At 42.6% G+C, this 19,877-nt stretch overlaps 1 protein-coding gene across 1 annotated transcript in view; it reads left to right on the plus strand.

The window, feature by feature from the left end:
• The window catches only part of gria2b (glutamate receptor, ionotropic, AMPA 2b), a 56,173-nt gene that overhangs the window by 16,267 nt on the left and 20,029 nt on the right, over positions 1-19,877 (plus strand). The window contains exon 3 of the mRNA XM_065019764.1: positions 12,943-13,182. Coding sequence (XP_064875836.1) covers positions 12,943-13,182 — 240 coding nt within the window. The remainder of the gene's footprint in view (positions 1-12,942; positions 13,183-19,877) is intronic.

The raw sequence follows: 19,877 nt of genomic DNA on the forward strand, positions 1-19,877 counted from the left end.
TACAGCTCACAAACAGTGACACAGTGACAAATCCACTTTTACATAAAAGATCAGTCCTCGGGCTTTCTCTGCAGAGTTAGAGTAGTGTTATCTATTCTACTAGGAGTGAACGGATGATGACGGTGATGTTGATGAGTGTGTGTGTGTGTGCATGTGCGTATGTTATGTTAATAATTGGTCTAATCAGTGCTACTTTCTTCTGGGGCTAGAACCCATCACTTGCAATTAAAACACTTGCATTTAAAAGGCAACATTTACATATTATCTCCAAAAGAAACAACAAATGTGATTAATTTCAAAATGTCATTTTCATCAAAACATCAAACAGATGACCAAATGACCAAATTAATTTCCCTGTACCCAAAAAAATCATACTTCATTATGCGCCCAGCTGCCGACCATTTTGGGTAAATATCACCTGTCAAGTATAATTGAGCTTGATAGAAACACAGTCCAACAGTCTGCTTCTCAAATATAGTGGCTGAAAAGGGAAAAGTAATGCTCTAAAACAGCCTGTCACAGAGCAGGAAACAAGGCCAGCAACACTCTAAAACAGCCTGTTATGGAGAAGGAAACGAGGACGATAACACTCTGAAACAGCTTATCATGGAGCAAGAAACAATGCCAGCAACACTCTAAAATAGCTTGCCATGGAGCAGGAAACAAGGCCAGCAACACTCTAAAACAGCATGTTATGGAGAAGGAAACGAGGACAATAACACTCTAAAACAGCTTATCATGGAGCAGGAAACAAGGCCAGCAACACTCTAAAACAGCCTGTTATGGAGAAGGAAATGAGGACAATAACACTCTGAAACAGCTTATAATGGAGCAAGAAACAAGGCCAGCAACACTCTAAAATAGCTTGCCATGGAGCAGGAAACAAGGCCAGCAACACTCTAAAACAGCATGGAAATGAGGCCAGCAACACAATAAAACAACCTGTCATGGTGCAGGAAATGAGGCCAAAAACACTCCAAAACAGCTTGTCATGGAGCAGGAAATGAGAACAACAGCACTCTATAGCAGCATGGAAATGAGGCCATTAACACACTAAAACAACCTCTCATTGAGCAGAAAACGAGGCCAAAAACACTCTAAAACAGCCTGTCATAGAGCAGGAAACGAGGACGGCAACACACCGAAACAGCCTGTCATGGAGCAGGAGACGAGGACAGCAACACTCTAAAACAGCTTGTAATGTAGCAGGAAACAAGGCCAGCAACACCCTAAAATAACATGGAAATGAGGCCAGCAACACACTAAAACTACCTATCATGAAGAAGGAAGCGAGGGTAAAAACATTCTGATACAACTTGTCATGGTGCAGGAAACGAGGACAGCAACACTCTAAAAAAGCTTGTCACAGAGCACGGAACAAGGCCAGCAAAACTATAAAACAGCCCTTCATGGAGCAGGAAACGTGGACAGTAACACTCTAAAACAGCTTGTCATGGAGCCGGAAATGAGGCAAGTGTCATGACGTGGCCCTCTTTGGGTATAGCGAGTGCCTTCTCCCACTCTCCCTCTTACACCCAGGTTCTGTTATCTCAGGTCATAAATTCCTGGAGGAGACTCTCTCCCTTATAGAGAGAGGGTTCACAGTAGAACAAAGAACTTCTTCTACCTCACAGAACTTGAGAACTGAACAATATCCATGTTTTGGAGAATGTGTAAATGGTCGGTGAACAATTCACCTACGACCGGTCCATTTTGTCTATTATTTGTGACCTGTTTATACAAGAGTCTCCGTTATGAGATTTGCATCTAATTATTGTATAAAATGAATGAGTAAAGAATAAACTATTTGTGAATTTATGTCATGTGATTTTAAACTGTTTAATGAAAGAAAATCCAATTCCATTTTATTGTTTAACTAAGTCATTGGCTGGCCCATGAGAACAGACCTTGATCTGGCATCATGGGACAGCCCTTTCCTGCTGTTCCGAATATAACCCCCACCTGGAGAGGGCCCACTGGAGACCATGCGTACCTCGATTACCGAGAGGGCTAAGGTTTGAGTAGAGACCATGCATTCCTCGGTCATCTGAGGGAGCTAGGGTTGTAATGATTGTTGAATTCCTAACCAAACCATGCAGAGCATTGGCTACACTGGTGGAAATTGTTCAACTCTGAGACTATCAATACCGACAGAATAAGATCAAATCTTCGATACTAATTATTAGTCTGCAGCTAGAATTTATGTCGACCTGGAATGAGAAGACCGACAACCGCCGAAACATATATTCTATAAGAACATTTCTGAATGTTACTCTGAAGTATCCATCTAACCAAAGACTCCAGGGACGCAGAGAGAATCTTGAATGAACTTTGCAACAGAAAGACAGACGATTCCAACAGAGATCACGACGCGACACACTGAGCTTAAATATATATATTGATTGCAATTATTCCCGAATGAGTGAGCAAAGGATTAGCATTTCAATTATTATAATTATCAACTGTGTAGTGTCTTTTGTCTTTCGCGCCATTCTCAGTCAATTTGTCTACCAAGCCGTCATATCGGTTTAGCCCACTAGGGAACATCCCCTATCATTTCCTTGTAACCATATATATATATTGTTGTTTGTTTATGCATTTCTGTGATTATTTAGTATGTTAGTAAATCAATTATTAAGACAATTGATGTGTGGATGATTCGTAGCAAAGACTGGGTTTGTGCAGATAACCAACAACGTTCGACGTTTGGAATGAGACTAACGTGAGGTAAAGAATGATTCATTAATTAGAAGACTAATTGGTCAGATATTAAAATATCTGAAAAGTTATATTAGGAAAACGATAACTTTGTAATCTGAAGATTTTCCTTGGTGTCCCGACTTCCTGGTTAATTACATTTACATGATTAGTTTAATCACGTAATAATAATTACAGAGAATTGATTTGATAAAATTAGTATTCACTTTAATGATGCCAAAGACACGACAGAAGCCATACTCAAAAACAAACTCTCATGGAGCAGGAAATGAGGCCAGTGACACTCTGAAGCATCTTATCATGGAGCAGGAAATGAGGACAGCAACACTCAAAAACAACGTCTCATGGAGCAGGAAATGAGGCCAGTGACACTCTGAAGCATCTTATCATGGAGCTGGAAATGAGGACAGCAACACTCAAAAACAACCTCTCATGGAGCAGGAAATGAGGCCAGCAACACTCTAAAGCATCTTGTCATGGAGCAGGAAACGAGGCCAGCAACAATCTAAAACAGCTTGTCATGAAAAAGGAAACAAGGCCAGCAACACTTTAAAACTGCCTGTCATGGAGCAGGAAACGTGGACAGTAACACTCAAAAACAACCTCTCATGGAGCAGGAAATGAGGCCAGCTACAATCTAAAGGATCTTGTCATGGAGCAGGAAATGAGAACAGCAACACTCTAAAACAGACTGTCATGGAGCAGGAAACGAGGCCAGTAACACATTGAAACAGCCTGTCAAGGAGCAGAAAACGAGGCCAGCAACACTCCAAAACATCTTGTCATTGAGCAGGAAACGAGGCCATCAATACTCTAAAACAGCCTGTCATGGAGCAGTCCAGTAACACGTTGAAACAGCTTCTCATGGAGCAGGAAACAAGGCCACTAATACTCTAGAACAGCGTGTCATGTAGCAGGAAATGAGGCCAGCAACACAATACAACAACCTTTAACTGAGCAGGAAACGTGGACAGTAACACTTTAAAACAACTTATCATGGAGCAGGAAACGAACCCAGCAACACTCTAAAACAGAAGAAAACAAAACCAGCAACACTCTAAAATAGCTTATCATGGAGCCTGGAAACGAGGCAAGCAACACTCAAAAACAACCTCTCATGGAGCAGGAAACAAGGCCAGCAACACTCAAGAACAGCCTGTCACGGAACAGGAAACGAGGCCAGTTAAATACACTCAGAGATCTCTAGGCCTTGAGAAAGTAATAATACTGTACCCCTTGACTATTGCACATTTTGTTTTGTTAAAGCCTGAATTATAAATGGATTACATTTTTTTAAAGCTCACCTATCTAAACACAATACCCCATAATTACAAAAGGAAAACATGTTGTTCGAAATTTTAGCAAATTCATTGAAAATGAAATACAGAAATATCTCATTTATATAAGTATTCAGACCCCTGAGTCAATACATGTTAGAATCACCTTAGGCAGTGATTTCAGCTGTGAGTCTTTCTGGATAAGTCTCTAAAAGTTTTGCACTCCTGGATTGTACTATATTTGTCCAATTTTCTTTTCAAAATTCTTCAAGCTCTGTCAAATTGGTTGTTGATATTTTCTAGACAACCACTTTCATGTCTTGCCATATATTTCCAAGCAGATTTAAGTCAAAATCTCCCCATGTCTGATGGAAAGCAGACTGAACCAGGTTTTCCACTAGGATTTTCCCTGTGCTTAGCTCCATTCCATTTATTTTTATCCTGAAAAACTCCCCAGTCCTTAACGATTACAACCTTACCCATAACATGATGCAGCCACCACTATGCTTGAAAATATGGAGAGTGGTACTCAGTAATATCTTGCATTGGATTTGTCCCAAACATATATCACTTTGTATTCAGGACAAAAAGTGAATTGCTCTGCCAATTTTTTGTTGCCGTTTTACTTAAGTGACCTGTTGCAAACAGGATGCATGGTTTGGAATATTTCTATTCTGTACAAGCTTCCTCTTTTCACTCTGTCATTTAGGTTAATATTGTGGAGTAGCTACAATGTTGTTGATCCATCCTCAGTTTTCTCCTATCACAGCCATTAAACTCTGTAACGGTTTTAAAGTCACCGTTGGCCTCATGGTGAAATCCCTGAGTGGATTCCTTCCTCTCCAGCAACTGAATTACGTAGGATGCCTGTATCTTAGTAGTGACTAGGTGTGTTGATACAGCATCCAATGTGTAATTAATAATTTCACCATGCTCAAAGGGATATTCAATGTCTGCTTATTTTTATTTTTTTACATATCTACTAATATGTGCCCTTCTGAATTTGAGGGACCTTACAGATAATTGTATGTTTGGGTTCCAGAGATGAGATGGCCATTCAAAAATCATGTTAAACACTATTATTGCACGTAGAGTGAGTCCTTGCAACTTATTGTGACTTATTAGCACGTTTACTCCTGAACTGACTTAGGCTTGCCATGACAAAGGGGTTGAATATGTATTGACTCAAGACATTTTAGCTTTTCATTTTTAATTAATTAGTAAAAATTTTAAAAAGCATTGGGTTGTGAATACTTTCTGAAGGCACTGGACATAATGACAAGATGCTCATGTCTCCGCCCTAACAGTGAGAGTCATTGCCCCCAAAGGCGGAAGGTAGGCGACAAGCTTAGGTTCAAAATAAACCCATAGAATAGCATTGGGCTTATTGTGGACAGATTTTGGCGAGAGGGAAACCTTTCGCTTTGCCTCTTCCTCGCTGGTATACTTTGTAGGGTTAGAGTTATGGTGTACCCTCTTCTAGCATCACTGCTGAAGTTTCTACAGATTGCTGGAGCTGGCACTGACATATTTTATGGTTCTTTTCTAATATTAGTTATAATGGGGTGATCATTATCCTTACCACTGCTGACCAATATAGCGTTTTGTATAATGTACACTACCATTCAAAGGTTTGGGGACACTTGGAAATGTCCTTGTTTTTGAAAGAAAAGCCAAAACGCCTATGTAGATATTTCATTAAAAAATCTGCCATTTCCAGCAACAATAGTCATTTACAACATTAACAATGCCTACACTGTATTTCTGATCAATTTGATGTTATGTTAATGGGCAAAAAATTTGATTTTCTTTCCAAAACAAGGACATTTCTAAGTGACCTCAAACTTTTGAACTGTAGTGTATATCTCAAAAACGTACTGTGCTGTTTGGTGTCCCGGGCACAGATTCAGCCTACTCCTGGACTAAAAAGAACGCTCAAATGAAAATGTATCTAAAATATAATATAAAGTTCAAATGTGTGATTCAGTTGTTTGTTTTCAAAGATTCACAGTGATTTGTGTTGCTGTGTTTTGAAATACTGGATCCTGAAGACTGGACATGAATGGTTTTGTTACATTTACATTTACATTTAAGTCATTTAGCAGACGCTCTTATCCAGAGCGACTTACAAATTGGTGCTTTCACCTTATGACATCCAGTGGAACAGCCACTTTACAATAGTGCATCTAAGTCTTTTAAGGGGGGGTGAGAAGGATTACTTTATCCTATCCTAGGTATTCCTTAAAGAGGTGGGGTTTCAGGTGTCTCCGGAAGGTGGTGATTGACTCCGCTGTCCTGGCGTCGTGAGGGAGTTTGTTCCACCATTGGGGGGCCAGAGCAGCGAACAGTTTTGACTGGGCTGAGCGGGAACTGGACTTCCTCAGTGGTAGGGAGGCGAGCAGGCCAGAGGTGGATGAACGCAGTGCCCTTGTTTGGGTGTAGGGCCTGATCAGGGCCTGGAGGTACTGAGGTGCCGTTCCCCTCACAGCTCCGTAGGCAAGCACCATGGTCTTGTAGCGGATGCGAGCTTCAACTGGAAGCCAGTGGAGAGAGCGGAGGAGCGGGGTGACGTGAGAGAACTTGGGAAGGTTGAACACCAGACGGGCTGCGGCGTTCTGGATGAGTTGTAGGGGTTTAATGGCACAGGCAGGGAGCCCAGCCAACAGGGAGTTGCAGTAATCCAGACGGGAGATGACAAGTGCCTGGATTAGGACCTGTGCCGCTTCCTGTGTGAGGCAGGGTCGTACTCTGCGGATGTTGTAGAGCATGAACCTACAGGAACGGGCCACCGCCTTGATGTTAGTTGAGAACGACAGGGTGTTGTCCAGGATCACGCCAAGGTTCTTAGCGCTCTGGGAGGAGGACACGATGGAGTTGTCAACCGTGATGGCGAGATCATGGAACGGGCAGTCCTTCCCCGGGAGGAAGAGCTTGTTCTAGTCCAGCACAGTCCAGGCCAGTCAAGGTGGTTTATTAGTTGAGTGTATATAGATGTTGTGGGATTATTTAAGATACTATTTGAAGAGGTATGTTTTCAGAAGATGGGCAGAAACTCTCTCTTCAGGGGAAGCTGGTTCCACCATACTGGTTCCATCATATTGACCTACAGAGCATTTTCGGTCATGATGAAGCGAATATCTGTGGCAACCAGGGTTGGGGTCTAGTCCTTTCAGAAATTAAACCCAATTAAACCCAAATTAAACCCAATTCCAATTCCACATTTTCCTCATTGAAAAACATTGAAGAGAATTGCAGTTTCAGTGTACTTGTCACGGCCGTCGTTGAAGGAAGACCAAAGTGCAGCGTGGTAAGCGTACATGGACTTTCATTTTAAAATGTCGCCAACAAAACAACAAACTAAAGGAACAACCGTGAAGCTTACAGGGCTAAGTGCCACAAACAAATTTAACTTCCCACAAACACAAAAGGGAAAAAGGCTGACCAAACCAAAATAGAGACATAAAAAGCTCTATAAGGTCAGGGCGTGACAGTACTCCCTCCCAAAGGTGCAGACTCCGGCCGCAAAACCTGAAACTATAGGGGAGGGTCTGGGTGGGCATCTATCCGAGGTGGTGGTTCTGGTGCGACGTAGACCCCGCTCCACCTCTGGCTCAACCCACTTTGGTACTGCCTCTGGTGCGGGGACCCCTGTCGCTGATCCCGGACTGGAGATCCTCGTTGCGGGCCCCGGACTGGGGACCCTCGCTGCGGGCCCCGGACTGGGCACCCTCGCTGCGGGCCCCGGACTGGGCACCCTCGTTGCGGGCCCCGGACTGGGCACCCTCGTTGCGGGCCCTGGGCTGGGCACCCTCGTTGCCGGCCCCAGACTCGGCAGCCTCGCTGCGGTCCCCGGACTGGGCACCCTTGCCGGAGGCCCTGGACTGGCCCGTGGAGCAGGCACCGGACTCACCGGGGTGGGGAGACCTACTGGAGGCCTGGTCCGTGAAGGAGGCACGGGATGAGCCAGGCTGGGGAGACCTACTGGAGGCCTGGTCCTTGGAAGAGGCACAGGATGAACCGGGCTGTGGGGGAGAACTGGAGATCTGGTGCGTAGCCTTGGCACCACTCTTCCAGGCTGAATGCCCACTCTAGCCCGGCACCTCCAGAGCGCAGGCACAGGTCGAACTGGGCTGTGGGGGAGCACTGGAGCTCTGGTGCTTAGTACTTGCACCTCTCCTTTTGGCTGCATGCCAACTTTAGCCCGGCACGTGCGGGGAGCTGGAACAAGCCTCACTGGGTTCTCCTGGCGAACTGGGGATACCATGCGTAGAGCTGGCGCAGGATAACCTGGGCCGAAGAGACGCACTGGAGACCAGGAGCGCTGATCCAGCACAATCCCTCCTGGCTGAATGCCAACTCTAGCACGGAAACTGCGGGGAGCTTGCAGAGAGCACACCGGGATATGAGAACGCACTGGAGACACACGACGCAGAGCCGCATAACCTGGTGCCTGACTAGTCACTCTCTCAGGTCTATAACCTGACTCTGCCAATCTCCCTGTGTTCCCCCCCAAAAAATGTTTTGGGGCTGCCTCTCGTGCCTGCTTCGCTGACTTGCCTCCTCATATCGCCGCCACTCCTCCTTCGCTGTCTTTATCTACTCCATTGGACGGCGATACTAAACAAGCCTGCCTCCAGGGTCCCTTACAGTCCAGGATCTCCTCCCATGTCCAGGAGTCCCTTTCACAACACTGCTTGGTCCCTTGTTGGTGGGAAGTTCTGTCACGGCTTTCGTTGAAGGAAGACCAAAGTGCAGCGTGGTGAGCTTACATTTACTTTTATTTTAAAATGTTGCCAACAAAACAACAACCGAAAGAAACAACCGTGAAGCTTACAGGGCTAAGTGCCACAAACAAAGTTAACTTCCCACAAACACAAAAGGGAAACAGGCTGCCTAAGTATTATTCCCAATCAGAGACAACGATAGACAGCTGTCCTTGATTGAGAACCATACCAAAACAAAGAAATAGAAAAACATAGAAAATAGAACATAGAATGCCCACCCAAATCACACCCTGACCAAACCAAATAGGAGATATAAAAAACTCTCTACGGTCAAGGCGTGACAGTACTTCCTGAATTGACTGGAATTGAAATGGAATTGACCCCAAACCTGGTTGTGGTGACCTCCAAACTCCATTACTCATCATTACTATGGAAGCCTAACAAACTGAAATGAGAAGACATGCTTGGGGTGCAGGTTAGTGCAGGGGAGCTGGAAAGTCTTCACACAGAGAGATGCAGTCAATTAGGGCTGAACACATAACTTTCCCTCTGTAGTTATGGTAATGACTCCATTTTCACCCAAATAACTACGTAGCACTCACTCTCACAGGGAAAGTTCACGTTCCACTGTCTGTGACCACTTGCTCTGGGCACAGTTTACCATGGTAGCAGAAGTTGTCTCAACACTCTCAAGTGTCCTGTCCTGGTCTCCATCTATCTGATGATAGACCATAGTGCTGGTCCTTAGTCGTCTGCAGTAGTTAGCACTTCTTCTCTAGTTGTTTGAGTCTCATATTGATTCCACCTGTCATGATTTTGTTCTTATGTTATTACAATTAGAACTAGCGATGAGGATTTAGTTGCTGGAATGCTGTTGTATATTTATTTGTCAACTCAAACACACACACACACACAAACTGCCATCACACTCCACAATAGAAATTGCACGACATTGTTGGGATTACAATTTACAAATCCCCCAAATCTGCGTTACAGTTATCTTCTCCAAACATTACTCAGATTACACCTGAGTAAGTTTCCACTGTATGGTTCCCTCCAAAACAACAGAGATAAGAAGTAGAAACTTGTTTGGAAAGCATAGCCAATGGACACGGCACTGAAATAATAATATCATTTTCTGTCAGTCTGACCTCAAATTTCCCAATTAGGACCAAAGAGTTTCACCCAGACACTCTAATCTAGAGGGGGTATTTCCCAATGCAAAGTACAGCGCACTTTCATTGGAAACCGGTTATACAGTATGTGACAGGCATTTATTGGCTTTTCTGATTCCTCTCCTTTTCTTCCAGTACCAGTTTTTGTGGGTTGTTTTTGTCTTGGGATGGGACATCATTGGATATTTTGATTTTGTGTGGGAAATTTGGTTGTAGACATATCATTGTTCGATCTTACAGTACAGCACAGCCACTTAGGGCAGAATTACAGCAGTTAGCGTGTGATACAAATTTTATTTGATCGGATGCCACATCAATGGATGGCGTGCCGTGTCATCAACTAAAAGGATTAGGGTTAGCGTCACAAAATTGATGGAGTGATTGGACCGCCTTAAACAATGCTATCCCCGATGACCCCCGACAAACTTTTAATTGACAGACAAACTTGACATATCAATAATGATTTTGGCAGGATATGAATGTGGGGCTGATAATTGGAGGCATTCAACTGAAATGTCTGCCTGGCATTAAGAGTGGCGTAAGGGATTTGTGAAATACTTCAGTGTTGAAGGAAGTAGGAGAATGCTGTGGTAAGATACTTGGTGGTGTCACTCTGTTTTGCTTTGGAAGTTGCTCCATATATTCCAAGTAGCTTGGGTGTCCATATTTTCGAGGTAGCTTATGTGGACGATCATATTCACTTTCCCCCCACTTGTTAGACAGAAATTGTTTCTGTCAATAGAGTATGCATTAAACTAGGCCCAACAACTAATCAAACCTAAGTCCAAACCTGATGATATTCAAGCCTGTCCAGCATGTTAACATCAAAGATGGCCATCACAGCCTATAAAGATGTAAAGCAGCAAGATGTCCATTTTAGCCGAGGCAGCTAATATCTAATGGGTAGACTCCAATCCCCGGTGTCAGCAAGTCAACACAGTTTCACCGTGCTAGAGGCCAATGATTAATTGGATTAATTACAATGGACAGATATACATGTCCAAGTCAATAAGGCTGATTAACCTACACTTGAACAATAGACATTTACAAGCGACACCCCAATATGCTGACCGTTGACCAAATGTTGTATGAATACAGCTGAACCACTGAGCCATTTAATATTCATATTTACAGTACCTATGCACAGCTACAGTCGCTATGCATCATGTATATTACAGGACTTCTGTTTGTAATTCATGTGATGGGGCATAGGGATGGACTCACTCATTTGGGAATGTGCAATAGTGAACTGTGTAATGTAACTAACTGCAAAATAAAAGGGCTCTGCAAGGTACAGGAATCATGGATGCTGAGATTATAGGCATGTGCAATAATATTATGTGCACTGCTCAGGGACGGATGATAAAGGGTCATGTATATGAGGGAGGAGAGAAGTTATGGGGAAGGGGGGGTTGAAGTCCTTCAGCTTTTTTTTGTATTATTATTTATTTTAATTTGCAGGTTTGATGTTATGTCTATCGCAGTGCATTTTCTGGTAAGTAAAGCAAATATCTGTGAGAAACAGACAATAAAGAATGATCTAATCTAATGATAGGAGAGTAAAGAGAGTAAAGCAACTGAACTTTAATTGTATATGAATAAAAGCCCGTCCTTAAATTAGCATGGTCTTCCTTCCCAGCACAAGCTCTCCAAGGAACAATAAATAGTATAGGCCACAGTAGAGCCATAAGGGACAATAGTATAGGCCACAGCAGAGCCATACGGGACAATAGTATAGGCCACAGCAGAGCCATACGGGACAATTGTATAGGCCACAGCAGAGCCATAAGGGACAATAAATAGTATAGGCCACAGTAGAGCCATAAGGGGCAATAGTATAGGCCACAGCAGAGCCATACGGGACAATAGTCTTGGCCACAGCAGAGCCATACGGGACAATAGTCTTGGCCACAGCAGAGCCATACGGGGCAATAGTCTTGGCCACAGCAGAGCCATACGGGACAATAGTCTTGGCCACAGCAGAGCCATACGGGACAATAGTCTTGGCCACAGCAGAGCCATATGGGACAATAGTCTTGGCCACAGCAGAGCCATACGGGACAATAGTATAGGCCACAGCAGAGCCATACGGGACAATAGTCTTGGCCACAGCAGAGCCATACGGGACAATAGTCTTGGCCACAGCGGAGCCATAAGGTACATATAGATGTCGGTGCCATAGTGTAGCCCTGTATTGTACTGAATCTTTCAACTATCTCTCAGGAGAAGTTTTGAACCTCAAACGGCCTACCTATGAACGTAACTCAAGCAGAAACCACAACTGCTCAGAGTATAGGACTTACAGTATATAGGGCTCCCGAATGACACAGCGGTCTAAGGCACTGCATCTCAGTGCAAGAGGCGTCACTATAGTTCCTGGTTCAAATCCAGGCTGTATCACATCCAGCCGTGATTGGGAGTCCCATAGGGCAGCGCACAATTGGCCCAGCATCATCTGGGTTTGGCCAGAGTAGGCTGTCATTGAAAATAAGAATTTGTTCTTAACTGACTTGCCTGGTAAAACTTTATTAAAATATAGAGCGGGTCATATCAATGTCCATAGATATCCAACATGAAGATTTGATGAACTGTCTTTAACAATGGTTGCTCTTTTTCTTACATACATTCCCACTGTATTGAATTCTATAATAAAAGCCCATAACATTTTTACCAGTAGCTTTCAGATATTGTGCTGTTGTAAGGAAGAGCTCCCCAGGCATTGCTTATGGACAGCAAAAATACATGAATCAGCTAAAACAAGCCACTCCAGTGGCAGGGGCTCCTTTAGACAGTAGAAAGTTCATCAACATTCAAACTTAAATTTGTTACAGCACTTGTTTGAAGCCAATTGTCTCACAGTATAGCTCATTTTTAGAATCTTCGGTATCTTCTAGTTTATGTCCTGTAATGACCTTGTTTTAATGATGGCGCAAATAAAAATGAACGTGAAAACAGACAATAAATTGCATCTTATCTTAACGTAACACTGTTATCCAATACTTAAGTACACTTCTCCTCATGACTGTTTTGCAACTTCTCTCGTTTCAGTCTGTTCCCAGTTCTCGAGAGGAGTTTACGCCATCTTTGGATTCTACGACAAGAAGTCGGTCAACACGATAACGTCGTTCTGTGGGACTCTGCATGTGTCATTTATCACCCCCAGCTTCCCGCTGGATGGAACTCATCAATTCATCATCCAGATGAGGCCTGACATCAAAGGACCCCTACTCAGCCTCATTGAGTACTACAAGTGGGACAAGTTTGCCTATCTCTACGACAGTGATAGAGGTAAGAGATACTAGTTTAACAGGACAGAATCTACCCCATTTAAATGAAAATGATCAAAGTCACTGGCTGACTACTTCCACTATGGGCAAACAAATATGAAAAGTTTTGTTCAAATCAAAAAGGGTGCGGTCAAAAAGACGATTGATTTCATGTGTAAAGACACTAAGGACAACAGGTTTGACTCATCAATAAATCAAACCTAAGTCAAACCCTTGATTGGTTGAGTCGAGTTTGGTAGCATTGGGTTGGAACAAGAGCCTGGACATTGTTTTGGTCCCCCAACCACCCACCCACTCACTCACTCACTCACTCACTCACTCACTCACTCACTCACTCACTCACTCACTCACTCACTCACTCACTCACTCACTCACTCACTCACTCACTCACTCACACACACACACACATTCCTTCACACTCTTCACATACAGTACAGTGCTTCTACTCTCTGTTTATTATCTATGCATAGTCACTTTTCCCCTACCTGCATGTACATAATACCTCAATTACCTCGACTAACTCGTACCCCTGCACATTGACTCGGTACCGTTCACCTTACCACAGAGGGGTTGTATTAGTGTGTAGCCCAAACTGTTAGGACGCTACAGACAGAAGTTGACAGATCGGCAGTACCGACTTCGGACGAGTCCCAAGATGCATGTGGGGGGTCGTAGATCAAACGGAGAAGACCATCGTGTTCGTGAGGGTCTCATCTTTTCATAGAGGCCAAACCATTTGTATGCTACAGCCAATTTCGTGAGAAGACTGATTTTCAGGATGTCTCATGGTCTGACAAACATCACTCTAGCTCCATCACTATTCACCGCAGATGCAGAAGTGCGACATTAGCGGATGTGGTGGATTGAGATTGAGAACATATCTCTGGCTTTAACTGACAGATTTTGGGGGAGATTATTTTTCTTATGCTAATTTGATTTTCGCGGGGGAGCGGACATCAACTCTGGGGGCTTAAACAAGTCATTTAGAATGTTCTCACTTGTGTGGAATTAGAAAACGAGGCTTTTAAACTATAAACAATTTCCTAGTTACAAACACTTCCGTCAAGATGGCTTCCCCCTTCCTGACACACTCAAACCAGGAAGTGACTATGGGTGTGGCTAGGGAGTGACTTGGGTGGAGCCCACAGCCTATACATATCTCAAGGAACTGTGGAACCTTATGGGTTACAAAATAAAGAACACTGCTTTTTGCCATTATTCAATCTTGACATAGAGGTTACTTTAATAAAGAGGACTTATTTTTACAAACACTGTAAAATTCCTGAAGGTTGAAGAGAAGACAAGTACTGTATATGACACCCAACTGTGATTAAATTATATTACATTCAAACTACACCTGCACAGGTATTCATGGAGTGACCGCCCTCTTGTCAAGACATCTAAAGCTAACTAGAAAGCACTCAAGCAAATGAGAGAAGACTAGAACTGTCTATGTACTGCAAAGGTTATGCTTCTAGACTGTTTGCCATACATTTGATGTGACACGTTACATCCACATAAACGAGACACAGAGAGAGTTCATAGCAGTACCACACACTGAGAAAGGTACCAGGAGAACACGCTGTAAAGGGCATTGTGCTGCATGACAAACCACTTGTCAGATATTATCAACTAGGACCATTGCACCTCCTGTGTGAGAGCTTGTTTCATGGCTCGCAGCAAAGTAGGAGGGCAGTTCCCTGACAGTGAGGGTTTTGGACCTTGGGGCGGTGGTCCCCACATGTACTGAAGAGTAGCTGAGTTTTCAAGTTTCTGTTGTATAGAACTCAACCAACAGAACGCTCTTTAAAAAATATATTTTGCTAGAGAATGACCTTGCTTTTGAACCTGTCTAAAAGTCTACGCACTCCAGAAATACTCAGGTGAAGTGATTGTTATAGCCCCAGTTATTTTTGTCTATGTGCATGGAAGCTTTCAACCTTGTTGATGCTTTTCAGCATGTTTTATTTGCTGTGTGGTGTATTAGGCTAAGGATGATGCATTGAGTTGTTGCCCCGGGGGATAATGCAATGTCAGACAGTACCTACCCTTTGTGATGACACCACTTGGCTCGACACTACTTTGAAAAGGACACAGGCCTAGACTTCCCCAAATGGAATCACATTCCATGTGACTGTCCTGGTAGCGAGGCTACAAGCAGTGGTGTGGTTGTAAAACAAATAGGTGGGTAAACGCTGATCCCTTTCCACGGTGAGGAAAGTAACGCTTCCTGTACTTTCAATGCATTTCTCTGCAAAAGGTGGGTAAACGCTGATCCCTTTCCACGGTGAGTAAAGTAACGCTTCCTGTACTTTCAATGCATTTCTCTGCAAAAGGTGGGTAAACGCTGATCCCTTTCCACGGTGAGTAAAGTAACGCTTCCTGTACTTTCAATGCATTTCTCTGCAAAAGGTGGGTAAACAGTCACGCAAAATAAAAACGGTAGGTAAACGGTATTTACATGCGTTTAACATCCACTACACCACTAGTTACAAGGCTTTCAACAAAGAGTTCCATAGTCTAATTTTTGTTACCGGAGGCAAGAGTAATATGCATAATACATATCATTGGGCTTGTATAAGAGTAGTTGAAAGGCACGATAGGATCCTATTACCTTTTATTATATGATGCTATCAGTCTTCATTTCCATGATGTCAAAATGAGAGTGATTTTGGATAGCAGTATGAAGTAGCACTTTCAGTTGGAGTACAGTAGGTGATGATACCTGATGATAGAAGCTAAGGGCGGGTTTCCAGTCACAGTGGAATGGAAGGCTGACCTAAAAGAAAGAAAATCTGAATGTGTGATTTTTACCACTGTCTTTATGGACCAGCTTCTAACCTCAACACAGTGTGGTAGTGCTACTGGATAATACAGGCTCTACTCTCTCTCTCACTCTGTGTCTCTCTCTCTCTCTCTTAAATTTTAGACATTTAGCAGACACTCTTATCGAGAGGAACTTACAATTATTGCATTCCTCTTAAGATAGCTATGTGGGACAACCACATACCACATGTTGTCTCTCTCTCTGTCTCTCTCTATTTCTCTCTATCTCACTCTGTCAATCTCTCTGTCTATTTCTCTCTATGTATGTCTCTCTGTCTGCCTGTCTCTTTCTTGTACTCTCTATCTGTCTGTCTCTCTCAATCTCTCTCACGCTTTCTCTCTCTTTTCTACACTCTCTCTCGCACTCAATTAAATTCAAAGGGGCTTTATTGGCATGGGAAACATATGTTTACATTGCCAAAGCAAGTGAAATAAACATTAAACAAAACTGAGAAGAAACCAATTTAACAACAACATCAGCAATAAGAAATTTACAGTAAACATTGCACTCAATAAGGTTTCAAAAAGATAGACATTTTATCTTATATTATCAGCTATGTATAGTGTTTTAGCAATGTGCAAATAGTTGTACTATGAATAGTGGGGGAAGATGGTAGTGGTGGTATTTACAATCTTGTTTGTGCTCCACTGGTTGCACTATTCTCATGGCAACGGGCCACAAATTGTTCTGCTGTGATTGCACATTGTGGTATTTCACCCAACAGATATGGGAGTTTATCAATGTTGGGTTTGTTTTCAAATTCTTTGTGGGTCTGTGTGATCTGTAGGAAGTATGTGTCTCTAATGTGGTCATACATTTGGCAGGAGGTTAGGAAGTGCAGATCAGTGAGCACATATCGTGTCTTATCTTGAAAGCCAGGTCTGCCTATGGCAACCTCTCTCAATAGTAAGGCTATGCTCACTGAGACTAGTCATACTCTTAATTCTTCATTTTGTATACGCTTTGTTTAGAGCCAGATAGCATTCCAATTTGCTCCGTTTTTTTGGTTGATTCTTACCAGTATCTTTTTGATTTCTCATAACTTGGTTGAGTCTAATTGTGTTGCTGTCATGGGGCTCTGTTTGTGTTTGTGAACAGAGTCCCAGAACCAGTTGGCTGAAGGGACTCTTCTCTAGGTTAATCTCTCTGTATTTGAGGGCTTTGTGGTGGAATGTGTGGGCATCGCTTCCTTTCAGGTGGTTATAGAATTTAACAGCTCTTTTCTGGATTTTGATAACTAGTGGGTATAGTCTAAATTTTGCTCTGCATGCATTGTTTGGGGTTGTACCAGGAACACAAACTATATTTTTGCAGATTTCTGCATGCGGTCTCAATTGGGTGTTTGTCCCATTTTGTGAATTTTTGGTTGGTGAGTGGACCCCAGACCTCACACCCATAGAGGCAATGGGTTCTATAACTCACTGAAGCATTTTTTTGCCAGACCGTAATTGGGATATCAAGTTTTATGTTCCTTTAGATGGCATAGAAGGCCCTTCTTGGCTTGTCTCTTAGATCGTTCACAGCCTTGTGGAATTTACCTGAGGTTTTGATGTTTAGGCCGAGGTAGATAAAATATCGTGTGTGTTAAAGGGATACAGTGTCTAGCCAGATGTGTTGTCCTGGAAACTGGACCTTTTTTGTAACACCATTATTTTTGTCTTACTGTGATTCAATGTCAGGGCCTGAGTCTGACAGAATCTGTGCAGACTATCTAGATGCTGTTGTAGGGCCCCCTTGAATGGGAATAATAGCACCAGATCATCAGCAAACAGTAGACATTTGACTTCCGTGTCCGGTAAGGTGAGGCCGGGTGCATCCCTGTCTATTGTTCTAGTGCCCTCACCAATTCATTGATATAAATATTGAAGAGGGTGGGGCTCAAGTTGTCTCACCCCACGGCCATGAGGAAAGAAATCTGTGTGTTTACTGCCAATTTTAACTGCACATTTATTGTTTGTGTACATTGATTTTATAATGTCATATGTTTTTCCTCCCACACTGATTTCCACCCATTTGTATAGCAGACCCTCATGCAAAATTGAGTCAAAATACTTTTTGAAATCTGCAAAGCATGAGAAGACTTTGTTTTGTTAAGGTTTATTTGTTTGTCAATAAGGGTGAAAGGGTGTATACGTGATCTGTCATACGGTATTTTGGTAAAAAGCCAATTTGACATTTGCTCACAACATTGTTTTCACTGAGGAAATGTTGAAGTCTGCTGTTGATGATACTGTAGAGGATTTTTCAGATATTTATGTTGAAACAGATTCCACGGTAATTATTGGGGTCAAAGTTGTCTCCACTCTTCTGGATTGGGATGACCAGACCTTGGTTCCAAATATTGGGGAAGATCCTAGAGCTGATGATGAAATTTAAGAGTTTAAAAATAGCCCATTTGTGGTCTGTATATTTTAACACCATAGGCCTTTTGGGGTTGGAGGGTTTGTATATTGTCCTGTAGCTCATCCAATGTAACTGGAGAATCCAATGGGTTCTGGAAGTTTTTAATAACTGACTCTGTTCAGTAAATTATCATGTTTTTGTTCTTGGTTCTTTGTTATATGGCCTAAAAGGTTGGATAAAGGGTTTATCCATACATCTTCATTTTGGATAGGTAACTCTTCATGAATTGTTGTTTGTTTAGTGTGTTCCAATGTTCTAAAAAGTGATTTGATTCTATGGATTATTCAATCACATTGAGATTTTTTTTTGATTTCCTGTTCCTTCTTTTTTCTTGGTGCATTTCTGTACTGTTTTAGTGTTTCCACATAGTGAAGGTGTAAGCTAAGGTTTTCTGGGTCTGTGTTTTTGGTTGGATAGGTTTCTCAATTTTTTCTTTCTAAGGTTTTAGAATTCTTTATCAAACCATTTCTCAATGTTGTTTGTTTTCTTAGGTTTTCTGCTTGAATTTAAATGACAAATGTTAGCTAATAGGTCAAATATACTGTTCATGCTTCCAACTGCTAAGTTTACACCTTCACTATTGCAGGGAAACATTTTGTCCAGGGAAATGTCTAGGAGGGATTTGTTGTTGGCCAATTGTTTTTTGGCAGGTGTCTACACTACCCTCCTTCCATTTATAGCATTTTTTAACAGCATGCAGTTTTTTCTTCTTTGATGCTTCATGGTTGAGTTTTGCTCTGTTCACATAGATTGTGACTGTGGTCTGAAAGGGGTCGGCTGACTGTGAATGCCCTGGGAGACTCTGGGTTGAGGTCAGTCATAAAGTACAGTAGTCTACAGTACTACTGCCAAAAGATGCATTATACCGTGGCAAGAAAAAGTATGTGAACCCTTTGGAAATACCTGGAATTCTGCATAAATTGGTCATAAAATTTGATCTGATCTTCATCTAGGTCACAACAATAGACAAACACAGTCTGCTTAAACTAATAACACACAAACAATTATATGTTTTCATGTCTTTATTGAACACACCGTGTAAACATTCACAGTGCAGGGTGGGAAAAGTATGTGAATCCTTGATTTAATAACTGGTTGACTGCACTTTGGCAGCAATAACCTCAACCAAACATTTTCTGTAGTTGCGGATCAGACCTGCACAACAGTCAGGAGGAATTTTGGACCATTCCTCTTTACAAAACTGTTTCAGTTCAGCAATATTCTTGGGATGTCTGGTGTGTACTGCTCTCTTGAGGTCATGCAACAGCATCTCGATCGGGTTAGAGGTCAGGACTGGGCCACTCCAGAAGGCATGTTTTCTTCTGTTGTAGCCATTCTGTTGTTGATCTTCAAATGTCGGACAGAAAGCCTAACATTCTCCTGCAAAATGTCTTGATAAACTTGGGAATTCATTTTTCCATCGATGATAGCAAGCTGTTCAGGCCCTGAGGCAGCAAAGCAGCCCC

Source organism: Oncorhynchus nerka, linkage group LG6, assembly GCF_034236695.1.
Source record: "Oncorhynchus nerka isolate Pitt River linkage group LG6, Oner_Uvic_2.0, whole genome shotgun sequence".
Classification (NCBI taxonomy): Eukaryota; Metazoa; Chordata; class Actinopteri; order Salmoniformes; family Salmonidae; genus Oncorhynchus; species Oncorhynchus nerka.